This window comes from Ceratotherium simum, chromosome 1 (assembly GCF_057802395.1).
Source record: "Ceratotherium simum simum isolate JZ-2026a chromosome 1, ASM5780239v1, whole genome shotgun sequence".
Lineage (NCBI taxonomy): Eukaryota > Metazoa > Chordata > Mammalia > Perissodactyla > Rhinocerotidae > Ceratotherium > Ceratotherium simum.
In genome coordinates this window covers 45,892,132-45,905,495 of record NC_141900.1, presented here as the reverse complement: position 1 = coordinate 45,905,495, position 13,364 = coordinate 45,892,132, and the positions used below count along the sequence as shown (strand labels likewise).

Below are 13,364 nucleotides of genomic sequence, written 5' to 3'. Positions count from 1 at the left end.
TATTCAGTGTTAGAGGGAACTATAGACAGGCATGAATACCAAGAAACAGGGATCGTGGGGCTATCTAGGAGGCTGGCTATCACAGCCTATTTGCATTCTGAAAGTGGCACATATCACACTTGGGAATATTGCCACAGCCTATTTATTGGTTGACTTGGAAGACTGCCAATTTTGAATGAATCCTACAGTAGAAACCTCTCCAGCATGTCCAGTCTGTGATGCAAACTGCTAGGCTAGTCAGGTCATAATGGCCCAGAAGATCTGATGTTATTAGACAGATTTCTGATAGATAAAATGGCTATGTGGAATCTCTGGCTAGCCCTAATAGGTGAGTTGTGCATAGATACCTAGGGTTTAGAAGCAAGGCCAGGCTTTCTGCAGCGGAGAATTACTCAGCTTTAGGGGAAAACAAAAAACTATCACACACAGACACGCACACCCACACACATACACACCCCCCAAATCCTGGTTTCCTATTGTGTCCTAGTAGATATTGTGTGTTGGACACCAACTAAGTCTTTGACTGAAATTGTCTATCCTGAGCTAGCTGTTGTGAAGCTCATCAAATAAAATGGTTAGGTGCACACAGTAAAAATCCAATGTACAATGGAAATGGAATATTTGGAATCATGCCCAAATAGATCCAGGAGAACAAGTAAATTGTATAAACACTTTGCCCAGACTTCCATGGCACCTCCCTCTTTTGTATAGAGGTCTCTGTGGAATCGCTTCTAAAATAAACTACTCGCATACAAGATGTTGTCTCAAATTCTACCATTTTTTTTCATGAGGAAGATGGGCCCTGAGCTAACATCTGCCAGTCCTCCTCTTTTTGCTGAGGAAGACTGGCCCTGGGCTAACATCCATGCTCATCTTCCTCCACTTTAGATGGGATGCTGCCACAGCATGGCTTGACAAGCGGTGCGTCGGTGCACACCCGGGATCCGAACCTGCGAACCCTGGGCCGCCGCAGCGGATGGTGTGCACTTAACTGCTTGCACCACCAGGCCGGCCCCTCAAATTCTACTTTTGGGATAATACAAGACAGGACAGCATGCTTTTAAATTTGATTGGCTATATGGAGACTTCACTTACTATTTTTATCAGGGTTCACTGGGATAAAGTGAGGATTATAAAAGACAGGACCCATATCTTTAATGAAGTTTATTTTATTTTTTCCCCAAAGCCCCAGTAGATAGTTGTATGTCATAGTTGCACATCCTTCCAGTCGCTGCATGTGGGACGCGGCCTCAGCATGGCCAGAGAAGCGGCGCGTCGGTGCGTGCCCGGGATCCGAACCCCGGGCCGCCAGCAGCGGAGCACGCACCCAACCGCTAAGCCACGGGGCCGGCCCGGGACCCATATCTTTAAAGACCCTATTGACTTGACTCCCTGAGCCATTTATCTCAGACTGTTGAATATGTACGTTCTTCAAAGGTAGTTCATTTTGAGACAATTGTAACCAAATTAATAATTTGGCATATCTGCAGGGCTGTTGAGTTTACATATTTATTATGATCAACAATTTCTATCCTTATTTCGTAAATATTCTGCGGCCAATAACATGTATAATGAAATCCCATTTAACTCTCAAGTTTGTTTTTTGTTATTTTGGTTGTCATTATTTTGGGGGGCCTGGGGGAGTAGAGTTATGTTATTTTGTAGAATGGCAGTACAACTGTTCAAATATATCTTTTTAATTTTAATATACATTAAGGCTATTAATATAACATTTTGTTGTTTTATAGTCAAAGCTGTAAAAATTTATAAGATTGGAAGAAAAACGATGACTTTGTAATTTGTCATCCTGAAGAATACTTTTCCCTAAGATATTGGTTTGGGCATCCCAATATTTGCATGAGATTTATTCAGAAGTTAGGGACTCTTCATTATGGCAACATGAATTCTCTATCTGGATTGTTCAAATATAGCTAATATAACTGTTCTTTTTTTGGATGCTTAACTGCATCCAATAAAACAATAGAAATATTTGGGGGGGTTTGGTTATGGCTTTATATTTTTCTCAGATCTAAAAAGAGTGAACCTACTACATAGTGTAACAATTAATCTTGTTTATTCTTCGTATCTAGCACTTGATGCAAAAACCAAATGAGATCATATATGTGAAAGTACACTGTACACTATACAAATAATAAATAAAATGTAGCAATAAAATAAAATATAGCAATTTAATCTAGAGATGCAGTGCTTAAGCACTTCTCGTTGCCATGTTTTGATGCTAATGAGTACCTTTACCAGGAATAGTTTTGTGTATTCATGGTAAAATTACCTATGTAGAAAATAAAATGTTCAGAAGTTTGCCTTTAAACATACTCAAAATGAATTTCTGATGGATTTAACATATATGTTTTAAATGAATCTATAAAGAGGATGAAATTTTTGTATTATTTAGTAAATGATAATGTATATTTATATCTCTCTACTTGAAAATACTTTTCAACCTAAAAGCAATGGAAGAAACATAAGATTGTGTTAGTAATGTAACGCAGTAAAAAGCCTGCATATCAAAAACATGGAAAACATCATAAAGAAAAATAAAATAAACATGAAGGAGAAGATACATTTTAAAGGCCATAGAAAATGTTAATATCATCAAATAAATATATTGAGATAGAAAAGTGCATGATACTCCTAGAAAATAAACTAAGTGAACAAATAATTCACGGAAGAGGAAATAATTATATTCAAAGTCGTAATGAGAATTCAGTTAAAACAACAGTGGATTTCTATTTATCAAATTAACAAAGTAATTATAATAACGATACAGATGAAGATGTAGTGATAGGATGTAGATTTCCACAAGTTTCTCTGAAAACTCACTTAGGCAACATGTATTTAAAAACTTTAAAATTGTCATACCCTTTGACCCAGTTATTCACATTAATGGAGCCTAGCCTGAAGAAATCGTCACTGATATATGGAGACTTTAAAATTTTAAGTCATGGGGCCGCCCCGTGGCTTAGTGGTTAAGTGCGCGTGCTCCACTGCTGGCGGCCCGGGTTCGATCCTGGGCGCACACTGACGCCCCACTTCTCTGGCCATGCTGAGGCCGGGTCCCACATACAGCAACTAGAAGGATGTGCAGCTATGACATACAACTATCTACTGGGGCTTTGGGGGAAAAAGTAAATAAATAAAATTATAAAAAATAATAATAAAAATAAAAGAAAATGTTAAGCCACATACAAATGAGAATCTTTTCGGTGAGAAAAAAGCATTTCACAACTTTATCACAAATATTCCTCATAATATTGATACTTAGCTTAGTGTTCAGAGAGTGTTATGAGACAATGGAAGTTAATGGCATGGTTCATATCATATTTTACAAATGGAGGAACCAGGATTCAAAGAGGTTAAGTAATTTTCTTAAGAGAGATCAGACATTATAGGGCCTGAGAATAGAATACCAAGTTTGGCAACTGTAGAATCAGCTATCCTAGTCATTGATTCCTCATTCATTGTCTCATCAGATTTAAAGAGCTTGTTCTAATTTTGTACATTTAATTTGATATTCTTATATAATTTCCTATTAAAGTTTAATTACTTATTGAAGATGGAAGCTCAGCTTGACTTCACAGTGATCTCTCCTTATCCACCAAACTGATTTGTCATTTGAGAGTTATATTTTAAATTAAAATTAAATTAAATTAAAACTCAAGTCAAGCTATGAGCTCGCCTTTTGGTTTTCGTTAAAATTTTAATCTATTTTAGGTCGGTAAATATTCAAAATTCTATTGTTTTTGTGTTCGTAAATCTATACAAAGGGGTCTCCTAGGCAGAATGCATATTTATTATTAAATCAGTTAGCATGATATTGAATTGCACAGTATGCCAGGCATTTGGGTTACCAATCTATGAGACTATCTCAAGACAGATATTTAAGTCCACATGTTTACTTGTACCCACAGCAAAAATCCTTTGAAATAACCAAATTAGTACAAAATAAGCAAAGTTATGTTTCAATGCTGAAAAAGAGAAAGATATTATCGATCTTCCAGAAGGTTTGAGGTCTTTTTGAAGACCACAGTACACAAAGGATTGGATTTAAAGAAATAAAGACCATCTTTATAGTCAAAAAAGTCAAAGGATGGACTCTCTAAGGAAATAAGCCGAAATCTGGAGAAATAGCAGTCTGTAGACATCAGGAAAAAATATATACTCATAAATTGCTGGTGGGAGGGCAAACTGGTATATTTGGTGGGCATTTTTGCAATACTAGATGTATCAAAAGCTTGGAAATTTACAAAACTTTTAACTAAATTACCTGACCCGTGTACAACAATAGATATTCATTGTAGCATTCTTTGTAATGTTGGAAATAATTAGAAAAAGACCTAAATTTCCACAAATAGAGTATCAATTAGATAAATCATTGCAAATCGTTACAACATATTATGCAACCGTAGTATAAATTGAGTTGTGTAACTATAAAGAGCAAACGAGATTAAGTAACTGTCTAGTAGGTTCAATCTTTGTGTGTCTCTGTGTATGTGTATGTATGTACACACACACATACACACACACACACATATATATATATATATATGGCCCCCCCATCTATTGAAATGGAATTATTTTTATAACATATTGTGAAGTAAAAAAGCAGATTATAAAACAATTTATAGCACGATGCCAAATTTACATAAACATATTTTTAATTGCCTAATAAGATAGTAGCAAAATATAAAGACTAGTTACCTTTAGTTTCTGGGATTTATGAGAAATTTTCTTTCCTATTAATTAGCAGTAATTTCTAATTTTTTCTACACTGATTTGCTTGAGTAAAAACAAATCAAAAATTGTTTTAATTCTGTGAATTATGAATTTTAAAATAGGATGCTGTACAGCACTCGTGAGACAGAATTGAGTGTATTACTAAGCCATTTGCATACTCCTTGATCTTAGTAAACTAGGACCTGCTGTTCCATAGCCAAATCCAGGAGGGAAAATGCACTAGTATCTCATTTGAAGGATGCAAACATATTTAGTCAAACAAGAAACTGGCTCATTTGAGGGTTTTATAGCAAACAAGGACAGAAAGTAGTTTGCATAATTTTCTCATGCTCCTTTTATAGTGTTTATCTTTTATAAGGCTCCTTGGAACAGTTGCTAGCCACCTGTCAATAATGTGGCCTTTTATAGACTCAACCTCTTATTGTTCTCATGTCCTTGACATATAAAAAACAATCTTAGAAGAAGCCAGTGTTTATTATGGTGGGCAATACTAATTTTAAACTCAAAAGGCAGTCTTTTGTGGACTGAAATAAAGAGTTTTGAATGACATGCAGAGAATAGGCATGTTATAAAATCCTCTGTAGCAGGAATAAAAATAAAATCATTATTTTATCAACATTTTAGAAAGTTAGTTAAGGATTATATTTAAAGCACTAGTCTATGGAAACCTAAGCCAAGTAGCATTCGTTTAAAGTTGTTGTAACAATTTTGCATAATTTTGCATCAATTCCAAGTGAAAATATTTGTATTGTGAGTCTATCAATTATATAAATGTTTTGGGTCTGTAAACAGTTGTTTTAACTTCTTTTTAGTGGAATAAGACATCCAGTATTGCTGTCTCGATTTACATAAAATCTGTCAAGTTAAGTGTTCTACGTATATTTATTGACCTACATCCTAGAAGTGTTTTGCATGATACTGAATGAACACAATCCCACAAATCTGTATGCAAGAATACATTTCCATTCACAAAGGGATATTATCCAAGGCCTTAAGTAGGAAGCTGCCTATCCTTTCTTTTGTGCAATTAGATTCCAAGTTCCCTTTATATAGTCATGAACAAGAACAATAAATGAAGCGAGTTTCATACCAATGGAAATTCTTTTTGTTCTTGTTAAAAAGCAAACATGCACACACACACAGACACACACACACACGCCACCTTTCCAATGCCACCACTTCCCACTCTTAGTAATATGAGATGTGGGGCTACAATTTAATATTTATGCAGAGACATATGAGTTAAATATCACATTTTCATATTGTACTTGGGAGAGGGATTCTTGTTTTCCTTGATAGAGTTTGCATATTGTGCTTTCAAATTGCATTCTAAAACAATTGTACTGGTTGAACATGGTAGCTAATTGGGCTAACGATTTTTAGCTGTCAAGAGCAATTTTAAATGTGGTCCCCTTTCTGTTCAATGTGTGATTATTTTAAGACAGCTTGGAGGCCAGAAGTAGACAGCCCTTCATCGGGTATGCAGTGGTGAAGATCTGATTTTTTCAAGAGGTCTGTTAATTGGACACACATGCAATACCCAAGGTGCAATGAAAAGATAAGACAGCAGTCAAAGCCTGCAAAGTGAATGAGTTTTCTTTAGGTTCAATTGTGATTATATTGCTACCTCTACTTTCACTGGTACTTTCAGGCATTTTATTTTCCTTTAGCCTAGTGGGTATATTTATAGATCTCCATGGAATTTTCTCAGGATATCCTATCTTCTGATTCTCAATGTAAATATACTTGGAATAAAATAAACCCAACAATCTATGAATAGCTGGTTAATAGGAATTTATGATAATATTTTTGGAATGGAAATTGAGTTGTATTTGTATTTAGAATGTATGCTTTTTCTAGTTATATATACTTATATATAACTTTAGAAATGCTTACTCATTATCAATGTATATGAAATATTGTAGACGTGTTCCTGAACTCAGTTTCTTTCTTTCTGCTGGCATTGACATCAACCATGTAATTAATGTCTTGGATATTAAGATCTACAAACTAAATTCTCTTTTCTGAACAAAATAATTGAGGAAATTCATTCAAAAGCCAGCTATCAAAATTAGAAGACATGACCAAACTAAATGTTGCAGAAGACAGGGAAAGTTCTGTCCTTAAGGGGCCATAGAGTTAGTCTAATGTAATATTTGGCAAACAATTACTCAATAAACTAATTGAAATTGTAATAAGCGTGATGTGACAAACATGTGGAATGTTCTGCGAGTGTGTAAGAAGGGAACTCTCACTAATTTGATGTCAGTCAACCATGAGTCATTTTCAAAGTCACCATCATTCACTTTTGTTTTTGAATAGACTTAGAAGTAAGCCTAGAGTTTTTGCTAGAATTTTGTTTATAAAAGTTTAATATCTTCACTGGTCCTTATCTTATCTAGGCTAATTTTCAAACTTCGTAGTTAGCTAGTGTTATGTAGTTCTGCTTCATAGTTTTGGGAGTTTGTTTTTGGTATGTGTGTATTCCTTACTCAGCAACAACAGGCAGACTTGAAGTCAATTCACTTTTTGTATACTCAGATTTCTGTAATAAAATATTAATTTTCATTAATTAGTTAAATATCCCCATTCATAACAGTACAATCTACCTAAAAAGTACAATTAAATCTTTTTTTTTTTTTTTTTGTGAGGAAGATCAGCCCTGAGCTAACATCCATGCTAATCCTCCTCTTTTTGCTGAGGAAGACCAGCTCTGAGCTAATTGCCAATCCTCCTTCTTTTTTTTCCCCAAAGCCCCAGTAGATAGTTGTATGTCATAGTTGCACATCCTTCTAGTTGCTGTATGTGGGACGTGGCCTCAGCATGGCCGGAGAAGCGGTGCGCCAGTGTGCGCCCGGGATCCGAACCGGGGCTACCAGCAGCGGAGCGCGTGCACTTAACCACTGAGCCACAGGGCCGGCCCCCAATTACATTTTTTTTTAACATTGCTATAAAAAATTTTTGTTTTTACTTTGAGGATAAAAGACTAATTTTTAATAGTCCTAATCTGATTCATCAGCCTAATTTCCTAATTAACATCAAAGATAATGTATAATATTAAAGATATTATCTTATTATATATAATTACATATAACATAATATTATATAACATTGCATATAATATATTATTATAACATAATATATTATAATATATATCAAAGATATAATATATACAAAATGCATAATATATATTATATTACTACTATCAAAGTATATGTCATATATAATATATAATATCAAAGATTAGAAAACAATAAAATATCAAGAAGTTCTCCTGAATTACATTTGGGATTCATACTCTCAGTTAATGCGAGACACATATTTTGAAATTTAGACTTAATGGCATATAGCTTACTCCTAACTTGATGGTCCAACCTAAACATATCTTTATATGCTGTGTTTAGGGTGGGAAATAAGGATTACTGTTTTGCTCAAGTACAGTGTGGGAAAGGAATAAATACCAAAGATGTGTGGAATTAATTTTAAAATTTTATACATATTACTATGTTTCCTTATAGAGAAATTTCCTAGGTTCTGTGATTCCAAAACTGAATATTTAGATATATTAATCTCTAAGAGAGCATCAACAGATTTATGAATATATATTTTCCTTTGACAAATTGAAAATAAGACTAAAATATCAGATGTTGTATGTTGACAGATATACCAAACTCACTGACTTTCTTAGTTCATAAAGTTTTGACATCAGCACTCTGGGAAGACTGTTTCTACGTTCTACAAAATAGTTAATTGCTCAGGAAAAGAAAAGCCTACAGGAGATGAAGTTCTTCACATGGGTCCATTTTCTTTGCCAGTTACTAAAATGGATTTGCTGGGTATGAGGCGGGAGTAATGGGTTTTCACTGTGACTAATTTCTGATGTCCTTTATGAGCAAGGGCTCTCTAATTACTTAAAATTAAGGAAATGAATAAAAGCAAACTTTGAGTAATCCCAAAAGGACCCAAAGTGAGCTTGTCCCAGCAGTTACCTTATATAGACTCTGTGACACAGTTCCCCTTTTGCAAAAATACTGAGTGCAGATCATTACTTCTCAACAATCATGTACAGAGACCTACTTTATAACACTTCAGGGAAGTTAATGTACTAGATCTTGAAATGCCTTTCTGGAACGTGAAATAACTTGTAGTTCTCTTCTAGCAGCACTGTTAACTCTTGTATTATTTGTAGGTCCATGGGGCCGATGCATGGGAGATGAGTGTGGTCCAGGAGGCATTCAGACCCGGGCTGTGTGGTGCGCTCATGTGGAAGGATGGACAACATTACATACAAACTGTAAGCAGGCTGAGAGACCCAATAACCAGCAAAATTGTTTCAAAGTTTGTGACTGGCACAAAGAGTTGTACGACTGGAGGCTGGGACCCTGGAATCAGTGTCAGCCTGTGATTTCGAAAAGCCTGGAGAAACCCCTTGAGTGTATTAAGGGAGAAGAAGGCATTCAGGTGAGAGAGATAACGTGCATCCAGAAAGAGAAAGACATTCCTGCGGAGGACATCATTTGTGAGTACTTTGAGCCCAAGCCTCTCCTGGAGCAGGCCTGCCTCATCCCCTGCCAGCAAGACTGCATCGTGTCTGAGTTTTCTGCCTGGTCAGAATGCTCCAAGACTTGTGGCAGTGGGCTCCAGCACCGGACACGTCACGTGGTGGCGCCCCCCCAGTTTGGAGGCTCTGGCTGTCCAAACCTGACGGAGTTTCAGGTGTGCCAGTCCAGTCCATGTGAAGCTGAAGAGAGCATGTACAGCTTGCACGTGGGTCCCTGGAGCACGTGCTCAATGCCCCACTCCAGACACGTAAGACAAGCAAGGAGACGTGGGAAGAATAAAGAACGGGAAAAGGACCGAGGAAAAGGAGTAAAGGATCCAGAGGCCCGTGAACTTATTAAGAAAAAGAGAACTAGAAACAGACAGAACAGACAAGAGAACAAATATTGGGACATCCAGATTGGATATCAGACCAGAGAGGTGATGTGTACTAACAAGACGGGGAAAGCTACTGATTTGAGGTAACATTTTATTACCATTATCTACACGTGTCTTTCTGTCAAGACCATGGGCTAGAGAGTATTTAAGACATGCTGTACCAAGTCCTGGAATTCATATGTTCACAACCTAGTACAAACTACCCCCAAGTGTAACATTTTCTACTTTAAGGCAGTTAAGCTTTTGTGGGTTTCCTAGCATTAGTTCTGTTTTGCTCATGTTTAGGCACTATAGTACTAGAGTTAATTTAAATTTTCCTATCAAAATCTAGAGCATGAACGATTCTGCATGAGATGATACTGCTTCTTTAGGTCAATAGTGCTGTTTCCAGCTATAATAGAAAAAAGCTTACTTAGAGCCTGGAGTTTTGGGATTTTGAATTCAGGTACTTATTTTAGTGAGAATAGGCACACTTGTAATCTCTTCAAGTTTATAGCATTTTTAGAATTACCCTATAAACAAAATCTAAACAACCACCCAGGGAGCTATACCTAAGAATAATTCTCTTTAACATTTTATAAAATGGAATAACTCTCCCCAGAGAAGAAAAGGGGAACCAGCAGAAAATAAGGTAAGTAGAAGGTGTTTAATCATGAGTAGCCTAGTTTAGAAAACATAATTAATTGGCTTCATTTTCTGTACAGAATTTATTTGTCTAATTATCTCTAGGTAAGTAATGACTATGTTATGAAAGACTTTCTCATGTGTGATTTATTTGTTATGAAAATATTCATTGAGGATTATTCATTGAGGATTATCTGAAAGATATCATGTTCTCTGCATATTCTAAATTTTGCTCTTGGATAAGCCAGACCATCTGGGAGTGGCTTATCTGGATGATTTGCCTGATTGCTTTTTCTGAAATATTTATGCAGTTATAGTTTGGACTGAACTGAGAGAAATTATAGTAACATCACTCAGAATTTTATATCATATTTATTGTAGAAGTGACATTGAAAGTGTCATCTACTCCATCTCACAGTCTGTTCTCTTGATTAAAAACACATCAGATAAATTTCATTGAAGTCTCAACCCACGTGCCTCTGGTAAGCAGCTGGATTGTTTTTCTTATGGCACCTGGAAATCTTGTAACAGATCACATTTTCCTATTTTCTTTGGCTGTTGGGCACATAAATAGGACTGTGTGGCATGCACATGTTTACTCACATACCCCACTGGCATCATCTTTTTCTCACCTCATTATTTTCCTTCACTCATTCTTGTCTAGCGATTTTGCTGTCTATGGATTTTGAAAGCTGATTTAAAGCCTTCTTGGAGCAGGATATAGTTTAAATAAATGAGGGAACAAACAGTTGATTCATCTGTCTAAGACAATAATTGCTTTAATAATTTCAGCACAACATTGTTCTGGTCACTATTTTTAGAGTATTTGCTACCTCTTCCCCTCTTTGTATTTACACAATCGTATTTTCGCTCAGCCCTACACTAATTTGCCCTTTCTCCGTTCTGGAGTCATCAGTCCAACTCCTTTCCTGGTCTTGCTAATGGCTGCTTGCTTTCCTGCCTTCATCCTCCAGGTTCCCTACAACTTCTTAAGTGTGTGTGTGTTCACCTCTGATTCTGTGTCCTGTGTGTTTTCAAGTCAATCCCTGTTTTATTCTTTTCTGATTCTCCTTATTCTGGTAATTTCCTGATCTCTTTTCCTGAAATATTAGTTATATTAGTCACTTGGCTCCCACCAAGTAATTGAATGAGCCTCCAAGGCAACTTGAGTTGTCTCCTGCTGTCACTGGGTTAACATGCTGTAGACATTTACATTTAATTTAATGTTGACTATTCAATTAAAAGTATAATTGGATATTGCCATCACTGCATAGAGCCTCATATTCCCATCTAGTTTGTGAAATAAGCAAATATATTTAAAAATCTGTAGATCATTCATTGGTACTTACATTCTAATAGAAATACCATATCTAGCTATTCCAATAAAATGATAGTTGCATGTATGTTATAACTTATTAGGGCATAGATTAAACTTTATGTTAAACAAATTGGTTATTAGTATTTCTCTTATTTCAGAATTATATATAAGAATATATATGAATAAATATATTTGATTAAGAAAGTTAAAGTCTTAACGAAGAAAAGATAAAAATCAGGTATTTTGACATACATTTTCCTCAAACATTACGCCATATCAGTGAAGGTAATAAGATGAACAGTAAATGGATAACACCAACAAAGCACACAGCCACAAATCATGGACTTAATGATTATATTTAAAGTGTTTCATCTTATATCAAATTCAGAAAAAGTTTTATCATGTAAGAGGATAAAAAAATCATTTAATAAGGCTAAAAATATTCTGGTACAATACCTAAATGAGTTTAGCTAAATAAACCTAAGAATCTTGGGGAAGCAGTTCATAGGCAAATAAAAATACTTTTAGCAGAATTCCTGCTACACCTTCCAAGTTAAAGATGATAGATCTGCTCTGCACTCTGCTTTCAAACAGACTGAAATCAATAAGAATGAAAAACACAAATGAAAGTCCATTGTTTTATGACAGTAGGAAACAGTCAAACAGTCCCAAACCACAATTGATAGAGAAGATTTGACTAATGTGGTGAAATTAGACCTGAGTGAGGAAACTTAGAAGGGCATTATGTCTTTATGGCTTTAATGAACACTCAAAATCGGAGTAGCCTGAACTTTTTAAGGGGCCAAGTCTGTGATACCTCCTTAGAATGGCATGGTCTGCATTAGGAAAGGGCTGGCAAAGTATCTTTGAGTTCTGTTTGAAAACAGAGTGGCACAATAGACAGTACTGAACAAGGAAACTCACTATGCCATTGTTGCCAAGAAAAGACGATCAGTTTGATGGACTGAAGGTTTAAAGTTTTGACGACCAGTAGAAGAGAATTCCAAATCACCACACATACACCATGACCCAGGAGACTTCCCTGTGAACAGTGATTTCAGCCAGGCTTAAATAGAGTGTTACCCCAGGCCGGGAGTGGGTATGAAGGTATGGGCAAACAGGTCTCCAAGAAACCAAAGATAGTAAAGGAAATATGGTTTTTCTGAACCAAAAACAGAAAGAATTTCAGTATTGAAAGGAGAGATAAGAAAATTCAATGAGCTTAAAAGTGATTTGGCAGAGCTCAGAAAAAAAAAATGGAGGAGAATTATAAAACAAGAAAAGAAATGAAATTCACATTAAAAGCAACAAAAAGTGGGAAAATATTCTGTGGTAAGGAGAGTGGGTGATAGTGAAAACATCCAAGTAAACTGTAATTTTTTAAAATGATGATGAGTATGGAAACAAGCAAAGAAGATCACTGTATGAAATTCTGGTGTTCCTGAAGATAGGACCAGAAAAATTAGAATAGAATGAAACAAAACCACAAAGATACAATAGAGGACTTTCCTGAAATTAAGGAAGACTTTAATCCACAGATTGAGATTGCACAGGACCAATATTCTGTTGGAAGAGGTTGAAATAATGTTCTTGTGGGTGAACTGATATAGAACAATTTTTATAGAGACAGATAGACAAAGAAACATCAAACTGAGAGCCAGCACAATGCTCAAATTGTGAAACACTAGAAGCATTTCCTTTATAGTGAAAAATAAGACAGAACAGTGCA

At 35.6% G+C, this 13,364-nt stretch overlaps 1 protein-coding gene across 1 annotated transcript in view; it reads left to right on the top strand.

Moving 5' to 3' along the window:
- Nucleotides 1-13,364, top strand: part of THSD7A (thrombospondin type 1 domain containing 7A) — a 673,077-nt gene that overhangs the window by 415,256 nt on the left and 244,457 nt on the right. Inside the window, exon 4 of the mRNA XM_087426025.1 lies at nucleotides 8,945-9,776. Within this exon, the coding sequence (XP_087282151.1) occupies nucleotides 8,945-9,776 (832 nt within the window). The remainder of the gene's footprint in view (nucleotides 1-8,944; nucleotides 9,777-13,364) is intronic.